Consider the following 20124-nt stretch of genomic DNA (forward strand, 5'->3'; position numbering starts at 1 on the left):
TGTAGTTTTTCTCACTGTATAGCACCTGGATTAAATTCCAATAAAGAGACAAGTCAGACCATTTGGGTGAAAGAGCATGACCATAACCATCTGGACTAAGCAGCTACATGTTTTGTGTGTGGCAAGCTTAGTGGCTGGGAAAAAGGAAAAACATCTTTACTTTTATTTTATTTATCTTCTGTGCTTTTAACCAGGTTTTGTATATAAACACTGGATTTCTCCCATTAGCAAAGATGGATGTAGTTGCTAAACAAGCCACTTACTGTAGCTGGGCTTAAAAATCATTTGGTTCTAAAAAAAGAAATGCTTTGAATATGTGGTGACTTATGTTTTAATGAACTCCAAAAGTTAGAAAACTTCATCATATATTTATTTTAGAAAAAAATTAAACCAAACTTTGTTACAGTCAAAGTTTGACTTAATAATATTGGCTGAAAAGGAGAGCGTAGAACTCACCATTCCTAGTTACTGTAATAGATTTTTAATTATTTTTCTTTCTATAGTTCACTTGAAGTGCCTAATCCTTGCAATGTTTACAGTTCATTCTAGAGGTTAGAAGTATATTCAGTAGCAATTGAGCATGGCTCATTTACTGAATCCCAGGCATACTATAGTTCCAGCTGGTTATTTTTCCACGTACATGCTGTGAAAGTGGGGAGGAAAAAAAAAAACCACAAAAAACCAGGGTATTCTTATAATGTTTATATTTTTTTCAAAATGCTTTTAAAATAAAATATTTTATGAAATGGAACCAAAACTAAACTGTTTTTGATTACTTGCTCTATTCCTCCCCTGTTCTTCCCAGCCAAAATGTTGCACATTTTTGTATAAATTGAACTAGAAATAGAAGAATTTATCAAATCTAATGGAGCAGATATTAGTAAATAAATATACTCACTGCTTGGTGTCCTTTAAGGAAGTGTTTAGAAAATAGTCTTTGTACCTTTGCAAAGCTTATTTGATCAAACTAGCAGGAAGTTTTTGACATAAACTGCTGGTAGCATTTTACCTGAGACTGAATAAAAAATAATGTTTCAGGAAGAAACAAAGTCATCATTTAAAATTATTTAAAAGAAAGTGCTGATGTAAAATTTGCTTTATAGATTATAAAGGTAGTAATTGAAGGAAACACTGATGGAAACATCAACATGCTTTTTGCTTCTGGAAATCTCCCAAGCAGATTTGTGTCACTGTAACGGGAGAAGCGTCCTGAGTTGTTAAACAGAGCCAGCACAAGGGAGAAGGGAGAAGGGAGAAGCTCCAGGGCTTGGAGCAGCACGTAGGCTTCCTGTGATCTCTGTGTATTAAATGTCCTGTTGGATCTGCATGTGCTGTGAAGTTAGTTGGATGGGGCTGTCTGTGCCATGTGAGAGAGATGCACGCAACGCCGGCACCGTGGAGCATGAGCAAGGGGTGGTTGCATGGCCGGGAGAGCAAAGCTTGGCCATTGTCCCCAAGGGCTACACAGCTGGGGACACAGGGAGGGGTGACGCATGTGTGGTGGGTTGGGGCTGTGCGTGGTGGGGTGTTGGGATCATCCTGCAAAGGCCTTGAGAGATGGGTAGGGGTGTGTGGCGTGGCGAGTACAGCTCTGCAGCTCAGGTTATAAAGCAATGTGTGAAGGGAGGCTGCTCACCTGGTGGTAGTCACAGGAGAAGGACTGCTGTGCAGCAGAGGGATGAATCTGCCTCAAAGGTTATTTGTTAAGAAAATTATTGGAAAGGAAAATTTTTATAAGCTTCAAATTTAAAAAATGATAAAAGAATCCCTTTCATCCCTCAGTCGTATAAAGATACTTTAGGTAGATGTGTCTTTTTTCTCTCCTTTCTTTCTACTTTAAATTCTGGTATCAAAATAGAAGTAGAACTCGTTCTGAGTAGATAACATTTATGATTATTACCACCAGTGCTGTAAAGGCTAGAAGAAAATGCTGACATTTTTGTATTTAGAAAACAAGGTTTTGATGTGGCTCATAAATTTTAATCAGAATCCGTCTGAAAGAAAGTTTGCTCTTTCTGATCGGTTTATGTGTAAACAACTCACTTCCTGGCTGATGAATTCTAGTAATAAATTCTAAATTCACTCAGTTTACAGTGAGGCTTAACTATATATTTTAAAAATAGTAACTTGTAGTAGAACTTCACTTCCTGATAGTGAAGTATACTTAGCTTTATGATCACAATGCTTAAAATGCTTGCAAAATGACACTTCCACCTTTCAAATTCTGCAACCTGTCCGCTTTTGTGTTCATGGCCACCCAAGTTCAATAAGTATTCCTATCAGTTCTGCAATCCATTCTTAGTTTTGCAGTACTCAAGAAACATGAGGTCATATCCCCATAGGTTTTCCTTTGGGAAAGCACAACTTACATAAATACAGTTCTCACAAAGATCTGTGTTCATTGGCAGGAAATGGAAATTCTTTAATGTCCTCTATGAACATAAATGGGCACATAAATGCCTTCTTTATAATTACAGTTTACAAAAAGAGCTACTCAGTAATTAGGAAAAGACATATGAGCATTTCATTTCAAGGTTGCAAAGCAGAATCTGGAATGAGGAAGTTTACAGTAAGTTGCCATGTAAGAGGATACCCTTTCCTTTTGTATATGAAACTGAATCTGTCAAACAGCTGGCTTATATATGATTGTGCCATTTCCTCTTTTTTTTTCTTCAATATGTTGCATTTATTTTTCCTGTCTAATGGATTGCTTTTCCACTCTCAGAATTAAAAAAAACCACAACAAAATATTCATTCCTTGTGAGATGCAGACATTAAATGTAGGAATAACAGATTTTGGCATATGCTAGGAAGTGGGCAGTTTTATAGGGCACTGCCTGAATTATACTTTTTTTATTTGGTAGAGAGTGTGCTCTATAAAAGTACTTGCCATAGACAGTGTTTTGGGGAACCTGGACTGCAATGTTTGTACAGCTGGGAAGCCATCAACCCCCCCTTGTCCCAGCTGGCTGTTCTTGTTCACCCCAGCAGCTGCACTGTGCCCCCAAATATCCTCATGACCCTCATCCCTCCGAATATGGGCTCTAAGTGAGAGTGGCTTCTTCTAAGAGATGGGAGTTCATCAGGATAAAATTTCTCATTTTTTTAGGTAGGTTTGTTTCAGGCTCAGGTACTTCTGGGGCTACCAAACTGCTAGAGTTGTGTAGAGCTGTGAGAGAAGATTTTTCTTTTTCTGTTTATGAGTTTGTCTTTTCAGTAGGGCAGATTAAGGGGAATAGTTTGACAGCTGCTGTTTAAATTTATTTGATCTGAGGGATTCCAGTTTAAATTAATTGCTCAGACTTTTAATAGCTGCGTGGAAAATGAAAGTATTTGCTGCCTTGCTCCATCTCATACTAAGTTAACCAAGAACACGGAGAAGACTTACCACGCTGCTATTCTCTGTTCCTTCTGTAGGTCCAGCAAGCCCCTTCCTACCCACTACTGAATAGTGAAAGAAACTATTTTTAGTAGCATAGTAGCAGCTTTCCCCAATGTAAGGCAACATCACATGGCTTTGCTAAAGACAAGCAACAAATACTGTCTCTCCTCTCCCTCCTAATATCTACCAGGATAAGGATCGACTCCAGAGCTTTATATTACTCTGAGATAAATATGTTAAAATTATTCACTCCAGACCTTCCTTACAAATGTTTTGTTCATTGGTTTGGTATTCCTAAGGGTTCAGTTCTTGTCTCTGTCTCTGTGCTGACTGGCTTTGAAATTTATCTTTCTATGCCTCTGTCAGATGAAGACTGATATCAAAGGAGTAACATGCTGCCATGGTGCCACAACACCTTTCCCTGTTCTGTTCCCTTTGTGTAGAGTAAAAGTGAGGTTTCCATAACACATGTGGGGGATCTGGTCTTATAACCACAGGAAATCAGCTATGATGATGATCTCCCACCTCATCTTTCTCTCTGGCCCTAAATTGTATGGAAAATCTGCCCAAGATTGTACTGCACTTTTGAATAATATAACTTCAATTAAATGCAGTGATAATTTTCCATGTGAAAGATATCTCCCAGTTTTAACAATAATAAGAGATCTAATTGTTCAATTGACAGCTGATTTGCTCTGTGAATGGGTGTATCTATAAAAAGAGGGTATACATTTAGTCTCAAGTTATACAAACTTGAGAAGAAAAGTCTGGATAAGGAAAAGCTTTTGCAAAATACTGTCTGGGGATTTCTTGGCAGACCTCTGGAGATGCTGCAGCAATAAGAGCTGCCTTCAGCCCCAGCTGTAGTGCTGCCCAGACATCAACCTGGTGACTACTAGGAATGAGTTTCTGCTCCAGCTGGATAGCTGGTATTGCCTGACTAATTGGGTCCTTTCCACAGATTATTTTTAAACAGCCTTTCAAAATCCCAGGAAGTCAACTGCTATTTCTGAGAAGCATTTAATTATGAAATTGTTAGCAATTTGATGCAAACCTTTAAAACTCGATTAAAAGCAAAGAGCATGTTCCTTGAAGCCACAAGCCAGGCTGCTATGCAAAACTGTTTCCCTAAACACAATAGGATTCATGCCCACAATCTGCACTCTGTTCATCAGTTGCTAGTGCAGATGAAGTATTTTGCTCAAACAAAAAATAATTAATAGTTTTGGTTCATGCCAGTAGATAGATATCTCTGCTGTTTTTATGAGCTATGTTTTAAAGCCCTGTGATTACTTTATCATCCAAATTGTTGAAATAATAGTAATGGATGTTGGTCTCTCTTCACTGATTTGAAAAGCCAGACATTTGCTAACGTTGTCGGTTTTGTAGACTATGACTTGACATGCTCATTCACTTCTGAGACCAACGAATCTGCAAAGAATTCCCTGCAGATTATTGAGAGATGATGTGAATAATGTTAAGTATGTCCCCAAAGACTTTCAGGATGGATGTGCATAATCAAGCATGCAGTTCTCAATACTAATTCTAATTACCTTTTTTTTTTTCCTAAATCACTAAGGTTCCCCAACCAGAGATGTGGGGCCTTCATTAGGTCTGAAGAAATCCAGCTCATTAGAAAGTCTGCAGACAGCCGTGGCTGAGGTGACTCTGAATGGTGATATTCCCTTCCACCGCCCGCGCCCACGAATCATCCGAGGACGAGGCTGCAATGAAAGCTTCAGAGCTGCCATAGACAAATCATATGATAAACCTGTAGCAGATGATGACGATGAAGGCATGGAGACTTGTAAGTAAACTACAGCTGTACCCAAAGAATTTTCAGAAAATGATTCCTTTAGAAAGGGATTAAGAGTAGAAGAAGATAATTTTATGATTTGAAAAGAACTAATTTCTCTTCACCAATTTCCAGGCTTTGCCCCTTCATATGCATCAAAAGAGTGCAACACTGCAGCTTCCTTCCTTTCTAAAATAAGGAAATAAGATTATTAGGGATGTGTTTACTTAAATTACTTGAAAATGTTCTGTAAGACAGCTAATTAATTTACTAATGTAAATTAGAAAAAAATAATTCAGAAAGACAAAAAAATGCTGAATGTTACAAAAATATGTGCATCTTACTTTGAATTAGTATACTTGTAGTGTCTGGGGGAAAAAAAAATCACTGTCCTTTAATTAGAGTAAGGCGGGCAGATCTAATAAAATATAAAGTTAATGATCAGCTATCACCCACCCTAATGGGCATTCATTTACATTTTCAGTTTTTTAACCTGAAGTATGACCCAACATGTGGAGAACGTCATTAACATAAAAGAATCACTTCAAAGCTAGCCTTATCATTATTGAACTATGTAAGAATGGGCTGGTGAAATGACAACTCATATTGAATGAAAGTAGTGTGAATGGTAAATTACCTCAATCAGGAGTTTTATTAAAATCGTTGAATTTTTAACCTTCATGCTGTAGTACTTTCAACTTGTCACATACCAGCAGAATACATGCAGCTGGTTAGAAGTTTATGAATGAAGATGATGGTGGGAAGGTTGAGTGAATTTTTTTTTTTTTGGTCTTTTTTAAAAATGCCTGTTTCTGAAAGTGCTTTGAGACTGAAAGAGAGGTCATTTTACCAGTCAGTTTTCTCAAAGGTAGTTATGGACAAAATTAATTCTGCTTTGCTTGTCCAGCACCTACCAATTTCACACAGCAGTGAGGCTAAATGCTGGTCTGGTGCTGCTGGCTGTCAATCTGTGTCTGGCCAGTAGAAGAAGAGGTATGAGAAAATGTGTAGTGATCCTGATCATTTTCCCAGACTGCATGGCTATGGTCTTTTGGGACATAAAGCCATGTTTTTTAAAAGGCCTTGCTTGGTGGTGTGAGCCCACTGATAGTAATACCCTGTTTTGATGCTTTAGATATCAAAGGCTTATCTAGAAGATACAGATGGTTTAACTATAGTTGGTCAAAAATATAAGAAAACTGTTATGAAATGCTTTCTATCTGAGTATAGGTTTATGAGATTACTGTAAGTGGTTTTGATTTTGTTGATGCAATGAATAGAGAGTAGCAAGGAAGTATTTGGTGGTCTTTGTATCCATTGCATGGGAATAGCAAAAGCCAAAGTATTCTGGCTGAAATCAAAATGCCATGGAGGGAGACTTTGTCCACATCTCTCTTTCTGGAACAAGTTGTCTAGCAGTGATAGAACAAGAGCCATCTCAGTGTAAGGAGAAAGGAAAATTGAGGTTGTTCTCAAATCTTATACAGTAAGGAAGGGCTGAGCAAGGTGTGACCATGGTACATGTATAGAAGTGCATGTTCTGTTGAGTTGTGTCTTAATAGCTTTCATATGTTATAATAAAATATCTAAAAATTAATCAAGAAATTTGCAGTGCCAGATTGATAAAGCAGATGAGTAGCAAAGCAAATATAGTAAGCTTATTAGGCAAAATTCAGTTCTTGCGATCTTCTCCTGGTGGCCATTGGAGCTCAAGAGCTGGTCCAGCTACATGTTACCTGGAAGCAGCACAAAATGCTAGATCCTCAGGTCTGTCTTTCTGAAAACATGTGTGTCTTTGTGTTAAAACTGAAAGGACTGAATTATACTCCTCTTTGTGTAGATTATATGTGGCCTCAGGTTCCAGAGAATTTACCAAATTATGTCTTCAGCTGAACAAAAGCTATGCATATATGAACATGTAGAAGTTAATTTAACAATGTGGTCCTAACCTACCTAACTGATGTCTCACTGCTGACATAATGACATTGCCTAAGTGTTTTGTTTTTTTTTTTTAATTGTATTTAATTATTCCATAATTGTTTGAAATTCAGATATGGATTTCTTTCATTATAAAACCCATGCAAACATGTTGGTGGTCAATTTGCTGATACCCTTGAGGTTGGATCCATTTGTCTTACTTGAATTTTTTCCCCTTCCAAGTGTTTCAGTGCTAAGAATGCTTTTTTCTTTCAGTGACCCTTTTAGAGTAAAAAATAATAGCACTGCAATATATTGTTAAGAGGAATTCTTAACAAGTCATCACCCCGTATGCAAAAGCTATGAAAAAACCAGGTAGCATATGTGGCAAAGGGGCTGGCTTTTTTTCTGAATGTACTTGCTGTCCTTGAAATAATGTGCTATTAAATTGCTAAATGTAGAATGAAAATCAGAAAGCAGTGACCAGTTCTGGTCAACATTTTAAAAAGTATTTGAGAAGATGCTTGTGAGTTTTAATGGCCATAAAGAAGCAGCGGAAAGGTGTGGGTGTTCAGCTTTTACAAATAAATTTTCTTGCTTTTTTTTTTTTTTTTCCTTTAATACTTGAAATAGCTGACTGTAAGCAAAATGTTTATCTTCAGTGTCGTGAATGAGAACAAGGCATTTGGATTGGAAGAGATCGACAAAGCTTTCTAATCTTTTGCTGAATCTTAATTGCTAGAATCTAGGGCTGTATTAAATATCACAATAAGAGGCCTAGAAGCTTAGTGGCAAAATAGCTTCACATTAAGTAGCTTTGATTCCTCATGTGCATCTTTTCCATTTTATAGCCTAATTAGGAGAATAGCTCCATAATACCTGTTTGTGCAGTGCTCCATAGTACAGCATTCTTCATGAAATGACACTGGTTTTCAGGTTTAATTGATGTTTAAAGTATACTCCAATTTAATTTTTTGGCTTCAGCATCCTGAGTGGGGAGGCAGGAGGTTGCCAGCAAGGAAGGAAATAACAGCACCAAAACAAATAAATTCTGTGTTTTGCAATAACCTAATGGCATCACTGCAACTTAGCAAAAATTAGAAGTTTCATTTGTAGCCCAGGCTTGAATTTTAATTGAGCAGCATTTGCATTTGTTCTAAACAGTGGTAATTAGGTGTATGTTAATTGCAGAATGATTGTGCTGCATAAGAGTGAAACAGGTTTCTTTATGTTAAGTCCTTTTAAGAAAATGGGAAATCTGTTTACTCCAGTAGACACACCAGCATTTACTACAGGAAAGCAGGCACCCTAGTTCACAGGGCTCAGTCAAAGCTATGGAGTTAATTGCAAGGAAACTGTGTGTGATAGACAGATATTTATTGCAGCACAATTGTGGAAAGGAGGCAATATTATCTCCATAAAACATGCAAAAAAAATAATAAGAGGAAGCATTGTTATGACAAGTTGTTCAGCAGCTCAGCATAGCACAGTACATTTAATACATATTTAGGATTAATTTAATGTATTGTTATATGAATATGAACAACCATAGGTCAAAACTGATTCATCTTCAAAAGTCTAGCAATGAAGTACCAAGTAAACATTTGACTTCTGAGTTTGTCAGAAATTTAATGCACTTTTAAAACTAATTATATTCACTTGAAAGTACAATCTTTTAAATGTCTAGTTGGTTTTAGCTGGAACAGATTGTAGCTATAAATTAACTTGCAGAAAATTAGCATCTCTATTCCAAAGTGGTTCTCCACTACTTTTTTAATAATAACTAAATATCATCCCAGACATTGATTAGGAAACAGTGTGACCAAAAAAGTACAAGTACAGCTAGTACAGAGCATGGATAAGAAAGGCCTATTAATTTTCTAAAATACAATTATCCAAATATTAAATTTGTGCCTACAGTTCAGAAGCTGTATCATCTGCTTAATTCATTTTAGTCCTCAAGCCAAGTTAAACATGAGATGCCAAGACTTCTCCTTTTTTATTTTTCCTTTTCCTTATTTTTGTCCTCATGGTTTGTACTTCAGACTACTGGTTGAGATTCAAAAATAGTTATAATGTTGAGATTTATCTGACATGGTATGTAAATCTTAAGCATATTTATGTGATCTTGCAGGCTTGGAGAATATTTATAGAAATCTTGGGATACTCAGTGAATAAGTACTAAGTCTATTGGACAGGTCTGTCCATTGCAATATTAATGAATAAACATAATTTTGCAGACAAGTATCTGAAAGACAGAGGAGATGACAGCAAATAGGTTTCAGTTAGTGATTTGTAGACTTTTCATGTTCAATGAATTTTTTGTAAGGTGAATATAAATGATGACAAAGAAAAGCAACTTTGTATTCTACAGCAGTCTATGTATGAGAACCTTCTAAAGAATGAGAGACTTCTATTGGCTGTAGAAGAGTTGCTAAGATCTAGAAACAGTAATATTAGAAGGAATAGTAACAAGTACTAGTAAATATAAACCATGGCCATTTGCAATACTTATTGAGTGAGGAAAAAATTATTTTCCATAGATGGTGTATATATAAAGCAAAAATGTTTTTTTTTTTTTTTTTTTTTTTTTACTGCCAAACCTTGTTTGGGGCCTTTATATTCATTAGAGCTACATCTGTCATGCTAAATGCTGCTTCATGCAGACTGTTGGAAAACTGGGAGATGGTGTAGCCCTGCTTATAATGTGATAATATAAAATGCTAGAGCTCCTGGAAGGTCTGAGCTTAGCCAGCCATGCAGTTTAATCTTTGGATTTGGCTTTAAGTTAAGTCAAATTGGTTGCAGGATTCTGAATCACAGACAGAAAGTATTTTATTTCTTTCTCACTATGCTGCTTGGGGAGTTTTCAACTTTTGAATGGCTTGTTTCTTTTGGCCATTTTGCTTTCAGAATTTCTGAAATACTAAAAGCTCTGCTAAATCTAACCTTGGATATACTTTAGTGTTCTTGCAGTCTTGGTCTTGGGTTAGAAATAGGCAAGTAACAAGCTATCTGCCCTTAAAGGATTTTACTTGTTCCACTAAATGAAATGTCCACACCCAGGACTCCCAGGCTGCCCCATCTCAACCAAGAATAAAAAACATGGTCCATGATGTGCTTTGAAAAGCTCCATAAATGAAGTAGTGTGACAAAACCATTAATTTACTTGCAGCCTAAGTAAAAGTCTGTTAAGGCTAGTATTGAGGGTTAATAGTACTTAATGACTTTCATATTTTTAAGAGAATGTTATTAATAGTTTACTGACCAAGCATGCTTCACTGCTGTTTTTTCTTGCAGGTATTTCTGAAGCTCTCTTCAGCTGATTTAGCTACTTTAAAAATATGGGCCAATTAACATCACTTTGCTAATCCTCTTTATTAATCCATACATTGTTCAGAGTACCCACAAAGCCCAAATGGCATTTTGCAGAGTGTTCTGAAAGGATAAATTCTTTGCTTTTAGGAGTTCTAATAGTACAAATGAACATTCCAAGAAATCCCCACATGAGGAAATGCCCACTGATTTTGGAAAAAATATTAAAAGTTGAGCATTTTGTGTTGTAGATGTATCCTACTTCAAAATACATTATGAGATATACCACAAAATCTTGCCTTTCTTGTTCGTTCTTATCCTTGATGTTTCTTAATATCTGCTTTCAGTGGAGGAAGACACAGAGGAGAGCTCAAGATCTGGTAGAGAATCTGTGTCCACATCAAGTGACCAGCCATCCCACTCATTGGAGAGACAGATGAATGGAAGCCAAGATAAAGGTGACAGAAAAAAAGCTGGAAAGGAAAAGAAGAAAGATCGAGATAAAGAGAAGGATAAAATGAAGGCAAAGAAAGGAATGCTGAAAGGCTTAGGAGACATGTTCAGGTAGGTGCTTTGCAATTAAACATAGAAGGAATTACAAAAAGAATTTTCATCTTTTAGTTATCAGTTTATATTATGCCTATTTGCTGAGGCCATATTTTACTATACAAATATATACGTGATGCATACAGGCTGATCTCTCAGATTTTGAAACTAGAAATAGTGTCATGAATGGAAAGCAGCTAGGAATGGAAGAGAAGGAGATGGCTGGCAGGGTAAAGGAGCTGCAAAGATAAAAATGGTTTTTAACAAAAAACTGCTTGGTCTTGCAAAGAATCTTTGGTGATGTCTAAGTAGTGCACATATCCCTTGACAGGTCAAACAATGTTTGGTTTGGTTTCTTTCTTAAACTCTGCTGTTCCTAATATTGTACCCAAAGCTTGTGTGGTTTTCTTTGCTTTATTAATAAGACACTGTAGTGCCATGGAGACATGATATGAAATACATGATTCAGTTTGAGGTTTTAAAACAGCATGCTCCTTTCAAGAAAAACAAGATCTAAATATGACTGTCTGCTCTGAGGACTCACAGTCTGGAGAAGGGGTCAGTGAAAGACTTGATTTTTACCAAGCACCGACTATTTTTGAAAGGAGTTGTCTCCAACAAACTGAAGTGATCTGAAAGAAGCAGAGTGGTGAGGGGCACCCTGCTGTTCTGGGTAAATGGTGAAACATGACAAAACACCTTTTATCACTTGTGGGAAGGGGTGGGAAAGCAGGAATATCATTCTTTCTTTTATCTAGCTACAGTAAATAGATTTCGAAGAAAAAACAATATTAAGGCAGTGTTTGTTTTCTTTGGATATGCAGTGATTCATTATTTAATTTTGAAGTGAGATCCCAATATTATTTTAAATATTTATTCACAGTGATTTTGCTCTGAAATCATGTAAGTGGAGCTTCAGTTAACTTTCATCCTGTTACCTTCTTTATCCTGTAAAACATAGGTTGTAACTGCCTAAATTCTTGAGAGTTGTTCTGCCTCTGTGAATCATATTACAAAATCAGTTAATTATTAGTTAGAAAATATTAGAGTTAATTAGAAAAAAAAAAAGTAGCTGATTATAAAATATTAGTTAAAAATGTTTTTAGTAAACAGAAAATAATATCAGGTTGTTAGACAGCAAATGCTACAGAACACCAAGAGTCATAGAAGACAGTCCCACTAATCAGATAGGAAAAGAACATTTCAGCCTGGTCCTCTGCAAGTCTCATGGGGACTATTATTACATTATCCAGATGTGATAAATTCTATGGGCTCTAAATAGCTTATTTGGTACCATGAGTGCTATCTCATAGGTTCAGTCAGAAAGCATTTATAGCATCTAGAAAGCTCGGGTAGCTTTTTGGTCCAACGTTTCTTCCTGTGTAATGTTCCCCATACCCATAGATCCTATGAGAGTTACTTGGTTTTGTAAGCTTTGGTATGCAGGCATAGGGTTGATTTGCAGAGGGTCCTATCCAAAGACAGGAGTCTTCACATCCTGGAGAGCCAGCTCAGTGCAGGGCTCATTGCCTCCTCCATGCCCTCCAGCCTTAGAGCCTGATGTCTGGTGTTTCCCTGCAGCTTTGAATGCTCTAGATGGAAAAGAATGTGAAAGTGGAAATTAATACCATTTTTTAATCAGATGCTCCCAGCTAAATAGGAAGTAACTTTATCTCTATGTTCAATATAACACTTCTGAAATCTTTAATCTGGAAACAACAGTAATTTGACTGACAGGAAGATCTGATGGTCACTTCATTGTTTGTTCTTCATAACTGTCAGTGTTTCCTTGAGCTATTTTTTTCACTCACTACCATTTCTGAGAGAAATTTACTTTTCAGCCTCTTTTTAATTAATGTGGGAGCAGTGCTGTCTGGATTGGGTTGACCCCTCCTGGATCTGTAAATTAGCTTGCACCTTGTCAGCCTGCCCAAGAGAGGTGCTCCTAGCTATCAGGAAAATGCTGATTGAAGGAATTAAACATTATTCCTGATTTCCACTCAGTGCAATTTATGTTGCTGACAGGCTTCCCAATAATGTTTGAGAGGCAAGCTTTATTATATCTGCAAGATAAGCTTCTACTTCTGCCTATAACATGCTTTGTTTTTTTTCTGTACAGCTGACATATATCATAGATATCAAGTAATCACTGAAAAAGTTGTGCAATCAGAAATAATGATGAGAATGACATTTAAAATTCAAGCCATGATCAAAGCATAATTGGATGTTTTGGTTCTGTGCAACATTATGATTTCTTTGTAGTTCTTTTCTCCTTTTTTAAACTTTTTTCTTCCTATTCAGTGGTCTCTTTTATCTTAATAATCTTTCTTCATTAGGCTGTATGGGCAAGAACACTTGTGGGATAAAATTACTGTTAACTGACACTTTATTTCAATGTCTGTATTTAGCCAAGGGGCTTTTTATTGCATATTTGCAAACTGGTAGCTCATAAAGTGCAATCTATGTGATGCATAAAAGTCTCCTTGCCTTCAGTTAAAATCTTAGGATTTGCCACAGGGATCTTCATTAAACTGTAGTGTGAGACGGAAATTCCCACCAGAGAATCCTAGGTTACATTTGTCCTCCAGCATCTTGTCATCATTTCCAAGAAAACCCAGGATGATTCTGATAGCAAGTTAGAATTGTAAGTAAATCTTTTAAGCACTTCCATTGTTTTACAGCTTTTATCAAACACAGTAAAGAGGACTGACAGAACAATGAACGAGAACTGTAAAACATAGGGTGCAGCTTGCATGGCTCTGGCACACAGAATTTCCATTATTACCAGAGGAACTTTTCTAACATTGGACTGTGGACAGTTTGGAAATTCATCCAAACTGTGAAAGTTCATCACTGTGAAATAAATCTGTCCAAACATCTGTGTATTTCTTTTTTCAAAATGACATTTCAGAGAACAATAGAATAATTAATTTATATTTGTCATTTGACTGAGAAGTCTTCTGGTGAATACAGGGCAGACGCTGACCTAGAGGAGTGCTGAACAAAAATATTGGTCTGTTGAGGGAGATGGAGGTGATGGAGAGCTTTGCTTACATCTGAATGTCTTTGCTTTACCTAAAGAGTTACATCATTCCCATCCTTCTTATCCCTTCAGTAGGTTTTACACCATATCCTGCGTCTGTAATCCTATACCAGGAAGAGGCTGTGCAGTTCCTGTTCCTCCTTCTCCATTGTTGGCATTTAGGGGATGCATGGATGACCACTGGCAGCTGAGCAAATAGATTTTGGAAAGCTTCTGGGAAGTTCTATGAGTTTTTCTGTTTCACTACTAAGGCAGCTTCAATGGATGTGTGTTTTGACATCAGAAGATGATACAAATCTGAATGCTTCTCCAAGTGCAATCTTGAAATATGTTTACTTATTTCTGAACCTGGCTTTGTTTGTTTTTAAGTAGAGATTTTGCAGGTTGATGAAAATCAACCTTACAAAAACAATCAGTTGATAAATAAGTAATTTTAGTGCTGCCTTAAGAAAGAGAGAGGCTTCATAGCTTCAAACAGCACATCTGTAATTAGTGCTGGTAGGGATACATAAATTTGATGGGCTCCTCTGTTGTGCAAGTCTTTGACATTCCTGTCCTGAAAGACAAAATTGTATGTGCCACCTTCATTTCCTTTCCTTCTCCCTCTGTTGCATTCAGGGTATTTTCATTTATTGATGATGATACCCTCAGGATGTAAAGAGGGCAAAGGATGTAATATAGTGATTGTTCTTATTTGCAGGTTTTGGGTGATGGTAAAATAACACTCTGCTGTGATGCAGCTGATCACTGATGATTCCTGTACTTTGTTCATGTTTTATGCTGGTGTACAAGCTTAGATATAGTTTCTAGATGGGTAACTTGACTAGTGAACTAATAGGTGATAGGAAATGAATTAGTAGCTCCACATCCTTTTCCAGCTTCCTCAAGCCATATATAATTTTCCTTTATAGTCATCCCTGAACCATCGTTCCTTAAGACAGTGGCATCACTATGATTATGCCACTTTTTGGGGAAATTTGACTTGTTTGCAAGGAAGTTGTCAACTGTAACTGGAGAGTTTGTATAGGAGAAATCTGTCTCACAAATTTCATTATAGAAAAATTATGCCCACCATTAATCAGTCTCAGGAAAGCATGTATCTGAGGAATAGCATACTTAGAAGAAATTGAACCACCAAGATGTTGAGAATAAGGAGGGAAAAAAAGCAACCTTGGGTATCCAAAAGGAGGAAGGGAGTAGGGAGGCCAAGCTATCTCTCATTGGAGAGACAGTCACTGCCCGATAATAAAAACCTGCTGAAACAAGCAGACATTGGTATTATGAGATAAAACTGGATTTGCCATAAATGGTATGTTTGAGTATACTTGGGGAACTGATGAGGAGAACAAAAGATGGGGATATACACATCATGTCTTAACCTTGAGTTTAAGCAAGAAAATGGCCTGAATTCATTTTGGGGATTGCTTGTGTAATGGTTGTAATGTAATTTGAAGCAACTGTAGATAAGTATGTTATACGAAATAAGTAAATTTTCTACTGTAGGAATGAATACCTCAGTCCCACCTAAACAGAACTTTAATAGGGAATATAAGTACTGTGTGTTGAAGGTCATGGAATAAGATGGTATATTTAGAAGTAATTGTGTGCATAGCTTTTTTTAGTACTGGAGGCTGTTTGTTTCAAGATTCAGATGGTAATGGTGATGGAAATGGAAAGCTGTAACGTATGGTAACTGATCTTTAATTCCTCTCTAAACTGTTATAGCATACAGGTGGGTAAATCAGTGCACTAGATAGCCAATGCAAATCTAATATTCCCAAATTACCATTAAAATCTAATCCTAATTAGATTTAATTATATTTAAAATGATTACTGGTAGTTTTGCAGTGTTGTATCTGGAAATAGATAATTTAGTTTGCAACCTTGTTTAGCTGAAATCAGATATACTGTTGATGTTTTTTTTTCCCCACACAGCTGCTTCCAAGGTGCACTGGACATGTCCAGATTCATAAACATATTATTTGTAGCTTTGAATTACACATTTCAACCACATGAGCCATCTGAGACCTCCGACTGGGCATTTGGGAGAATAACCTACGTGGATTAGTTTTGCTTGCTACATTATTTCCTTGTTTCCCTACTCTGCTTTTCATTTAAGTTTCCTCACTGTAATGTGTGTGAGGAGGTGAAAAGCAAATCTCAAGAGCTATACCATTGATTTAGTAATTACCTTCTTTCTCTTTCATTTAATAACAACCTTCAGACTTTTAGGCAAGCACATGACAAAAAGGTATCTGAGTTGTTTAAAATACTGGTGAATTATACCCTAATCAACAGGACTGGCAAATACCTCAAACTCAATAATATAAAATCTGTAGTCTGATATTCATGATTCAGAAGCTTAAGAAGCAGCAATAATGGCATTTTCCTTGGAAGCATGGCTAATAGGACTTCGTATTGGTGAATGGCACTTACTTATGGATGGATTTAATAGAAAACCTGGCACAAGCTCCAAAAGTTGGATTTATTTTTTTTTCCAGTGCTCATAGTACAAAATACCATAAATACCTTAGAACACAGAGGAGAAGGTTATTGCTTAAACAACTGTTGGCTGTATAGTTTCAGACTTGGAAGTTCATCACACTTGGGTTTGCTAATGCTTGTGATGCTTGTGCTGAGATTTTAATCAGAAATGCTGAGCTGGTTCATTGCTCAGGTAAATAGAATCTGGGGCCATTAGCACTCTGGTTTTTGCCTGCTACTACTATGAGCTGGGTGGCATGACTATCATTAAGTCCACATCTGCTTTCCTTCTTCTGCCACCAGCCAGAAAATGCGTGACCCACTACAGTCCTAGATGCAGGGTCTAAGCATGATGGCTTTTCAAGCTTCAGAGGAGCAGAGTCATTATCCTGGCTCCAAATTGGATACTTGTAGGTGGCACGTTCTTGTCCTGTGCTGCTCTGGGCTACTTTGTCCTGATCTGTTTTCAAAGTTTCAGCCAGCCACTGGGATGCACAGATTCAGAAAAGCCTTTCAAATGAAATCAGCCATGCAGCAAATTGTCATCTTTGATGCAGACAATTACCCAGGACTCTTATAGATGTCTTTCAAAGCATTTTCATGTTCTTCACTTCCTTCTTTCCAATTAAAAGTAAATAAGGGACTGAAAGAGATAAGCTTGGTTGAAAAATAGCTTTTATTTTTCAGAAAGGCAAGCCATATGCCTCCTTTCCTCTCTGAGCTTTTTCACCTTCCTCTTTTCTTCTGGTTGGTGGAATCAGTTGCTCTGAGGAAATGTGTGTTTCATTGCCTGCAGCCCCAAACACACCAGGTTTTGACTAAGATGTCATTGGGGTGGGGGTAGTGGAACAGCAAATTCGTGTTTCTAAACCAAACAACTACACATAATCTGTCAGGGATTTAAGGAATGCGGCTTCATTAAGTGGCTAGTAAACTCTGTGACTTTTAAACCAAACACAGAAAGCTGTGGTATGTGATTGTGCGAGGCAGATTTGAAGTACGAGATTAACATAATCATATGTGGCTTTCTAGTTTGTCATTCTGACAGAAAGCAGGGCTTTGCTCTATGTATTCTTAACACAGGATTTTCCCAGAGTAAATCTTGAACTTGTAAATCTGATGGGAGTACATATAATGGTGGTTTGCATTATGTTATTTTGTTTTATTTTGTTTTGGGTTTTTTTTAATTAATTTGAATAGAATCGGGGCTTTTGTTTCTAACATCCAGAAATAAGTGTCACGATGACCTGTTACTAGAGATGAGTTCATAGTGGCTGCTAACATATTTTCCCAGTATTCTTCCTTTGCTTGTCAGCGAGTTTAAATAGAGAACCTTTGACACCTACAGCACTGTCTCTGCCTGCAAAGCAAGTGAGGGAGGCAGGCGGCGTGACAGCTGAGCCCTCTGCCATCATGCCCAGCATTCTGCGACACTTCTCTTCCAGGCCTGCCAGATGAATATAGAACACAAGTGTCAAGGATGACACCTACTTTATAATCTCTGCAAAGCAAGCCTTTCCAGAGAATTTGTTGACAGTTCAGAGATTCAAAGTCAATTTCAGTTTCAGCTCATATAGAAATAGGATTTTTTTTCCTCCACCTGATATGATAATTGAAGTCTAACTATGCTGTGTTCTAGTCCCTAACAAAGTATTGTAAAAAAATGCTGTCTTAAGACATGAAGGACCTGCTAGATGAAAAGCTCTATTAATGACATTTGTTTCATTATCTGTTGGAAATGTTCTTTGGAGATTTAATTTGCTACTGATAGCACCTGTACATTGGTATACATTACGGATGCTGTAGATTATGAATGTAAAGCAGAGTCTTCTTTGAAAATCCTTTTTAAAATCAGGAATAGGAATTGTGTTTTGGATAAAAATTAATGCAACTTTATATATTTTTATAGATGAAGATGACAAAGGCTATTAAATCATAGTTACTTGATGTACTTAAGTTGGCAGCTTCAGAATAAGCTGATCCTTTCCTAAAAGACAAAGCTTCAACTTACTACTGCCTTCCACTTCTCAGAAGCAACGATCTGTGTCAACAGTGCATTGGCATGCTGATGCCTCTTCTGAGGATTTCCACGTGTCCTACTGTTGTACAGAGAAATGGCCATTAAAGACTGTTATAAAACATGTCAGTGAAAATGGCAAAATGGGTATAGATATGATTTCTGGAATATAATATACCAGAATAGAAAAAGTCAGTGACCCCCTGTGTTTCCCTGAATGTAGGAAGAAAATAGTTGGTATAAGATATTCAGAGGGTTTATTTGGGCTTTTAAGTTGTTGTTTCAGGGAAAAATAAGAGGAACAAAAGTTTTAGAGAAAGAATAAAAGAGAAGTATTAGAAACACAATGCCAACAGAGCATGCCAGTAATATTTCCCCCACTTTGAATCTACTTATGATTTCTGGAGGGACAAAAAGTTAGAATTAGGAGGAACTGATCAGGTATTGAAAATCCTACAGTTCTAGAATGGTTCAGGCAGGAAGGGATCTCTGCTTGGTTCAACTCCTGCTCTCAACAGTCCAGCTTCAACATTTCATCATCTTGCTGAGTGTCATGCCCAGTTGAGTTTCTAATATCTCTCAGGATGGAGACTTGGCAGCTTCTCTTGGCAGCCCGTTCCAGTGCTTAACCACACTCCTAGTGAAAAGTATTTGTCCTCAGTAAGAGGAGATAGGAACAACAGATGCTGAATAATCACTGGCACAAAAAAAATTTAAATCAATGCATATCTATTTATCCTTCTCATGAAGCAAAAACATGTGGAGGTACAATAAGGTTGTCATAAAAAAAGTTTAAATTTTAAAGGATTTTTGTGATATGTGATTATTGTCAGGGACTTGCTCTATCCATAGTTTCTTGAACACCAAAAACATAAGATATATAGCAGCTAAGCATGCATTTATGTCTGTGAGCCACCCATAGTGTGCTAAGTGGTAAAGTTATCTGTAAACAGGTTATTTTTAGTCTGCTTCCAAACATCGTATTCTAAATTATCTTGGACCAGTAACTGTTAGGATACCAAGCTTGATTGGCTGAATGATACCGAATAATATCTGATATCTGAAGAAGGGAGTATTTTCTTTGGAACTGGGGAAGAAACAGTGTACAGAAATCTTCCTTTTTACTGTTTCATGTTATACCAGAAAATGTCACCTCATTTTCGATAAAAAACAAAATTTGTGATGTATTAATGCTGCTATCTTTGTAGATGGTGTAGAATGACTTTTGTATCAAGGAGCTGCTTTTACTTTCCAAGTGTGAAGATCTCATTGCAATGCACTGCAGTAGATCTGACTCATTATGTCAGTATTTTATGGCACTCAGGTAAGTATGTTTGCAAAGTAGCAGTAAACCTTTTTTTGGTTATGGTGCAAGATAACATTTCAGTAGTTAATGTAATGTTCCACTGCATATTAACTTTTACTGCTTCTGCGCAAACTTAAAATAAGCAGGAGGACAAGAAAGGGCTGTAGGTGTTTGTAAAATAGAATCCACTGGAATGCAGTCACTTCACTAACTATTTGTAGAGTGTATCTTTGGGCTAGCTGATGGTGTGATTAAAAGTACATTTTGAAATGTTCACTCTGCAGAAGAGAAAGTCATAGTTTTTATAAATTTTAACAGG

At 36.9% G+C, this 20124-nt stretch overlaps 1 protein-coding gene across 24 annotated transcripts in view; it reads left to right on the plus strand.

The window, feature by feature from the left end:
• Window positions 1-20124, plus strand: part of PARD3 (par-3 family cell polarity regulator) — a 438795-nt gene that overhangs the window by 289208 nt on the left and 129463 nt on the right. For 23 of the 24 annotated variants that reach the window (XM_071734825.1, XM_071734818.1, XM_071734834.1 and 20 more), the window contains 2 exons: window positions 4962-5189; window positions 10757-10973. In XM_071734825.1, coding sequence (XP_071590926.1) covers window positions 4962-5189; window positions 10757-10973 — 445 coding nt within the window. Of the gene's footprint in view, window positions 1-4961; window positions 5190-10756; window positions 10978-20124 lie in introns of all 24 variants that reach the window. The other variant, XM_071734841.1, reaches the window with a different exon arrangement.

Source organism: Heliangelus exortis, chromosome 2, assembly GCF_036169615.1.
Source record: "Heliangelus exortis chromosome 2, bHelExo1.hap1, whole genome shotgun sequence".
NCBI classification, from domain to species: Eukaryota; Metazoa; Chordata; class Aves; order Apodiformes; family Trochilidae; genus Heliangelus; species Heliangelus exortis.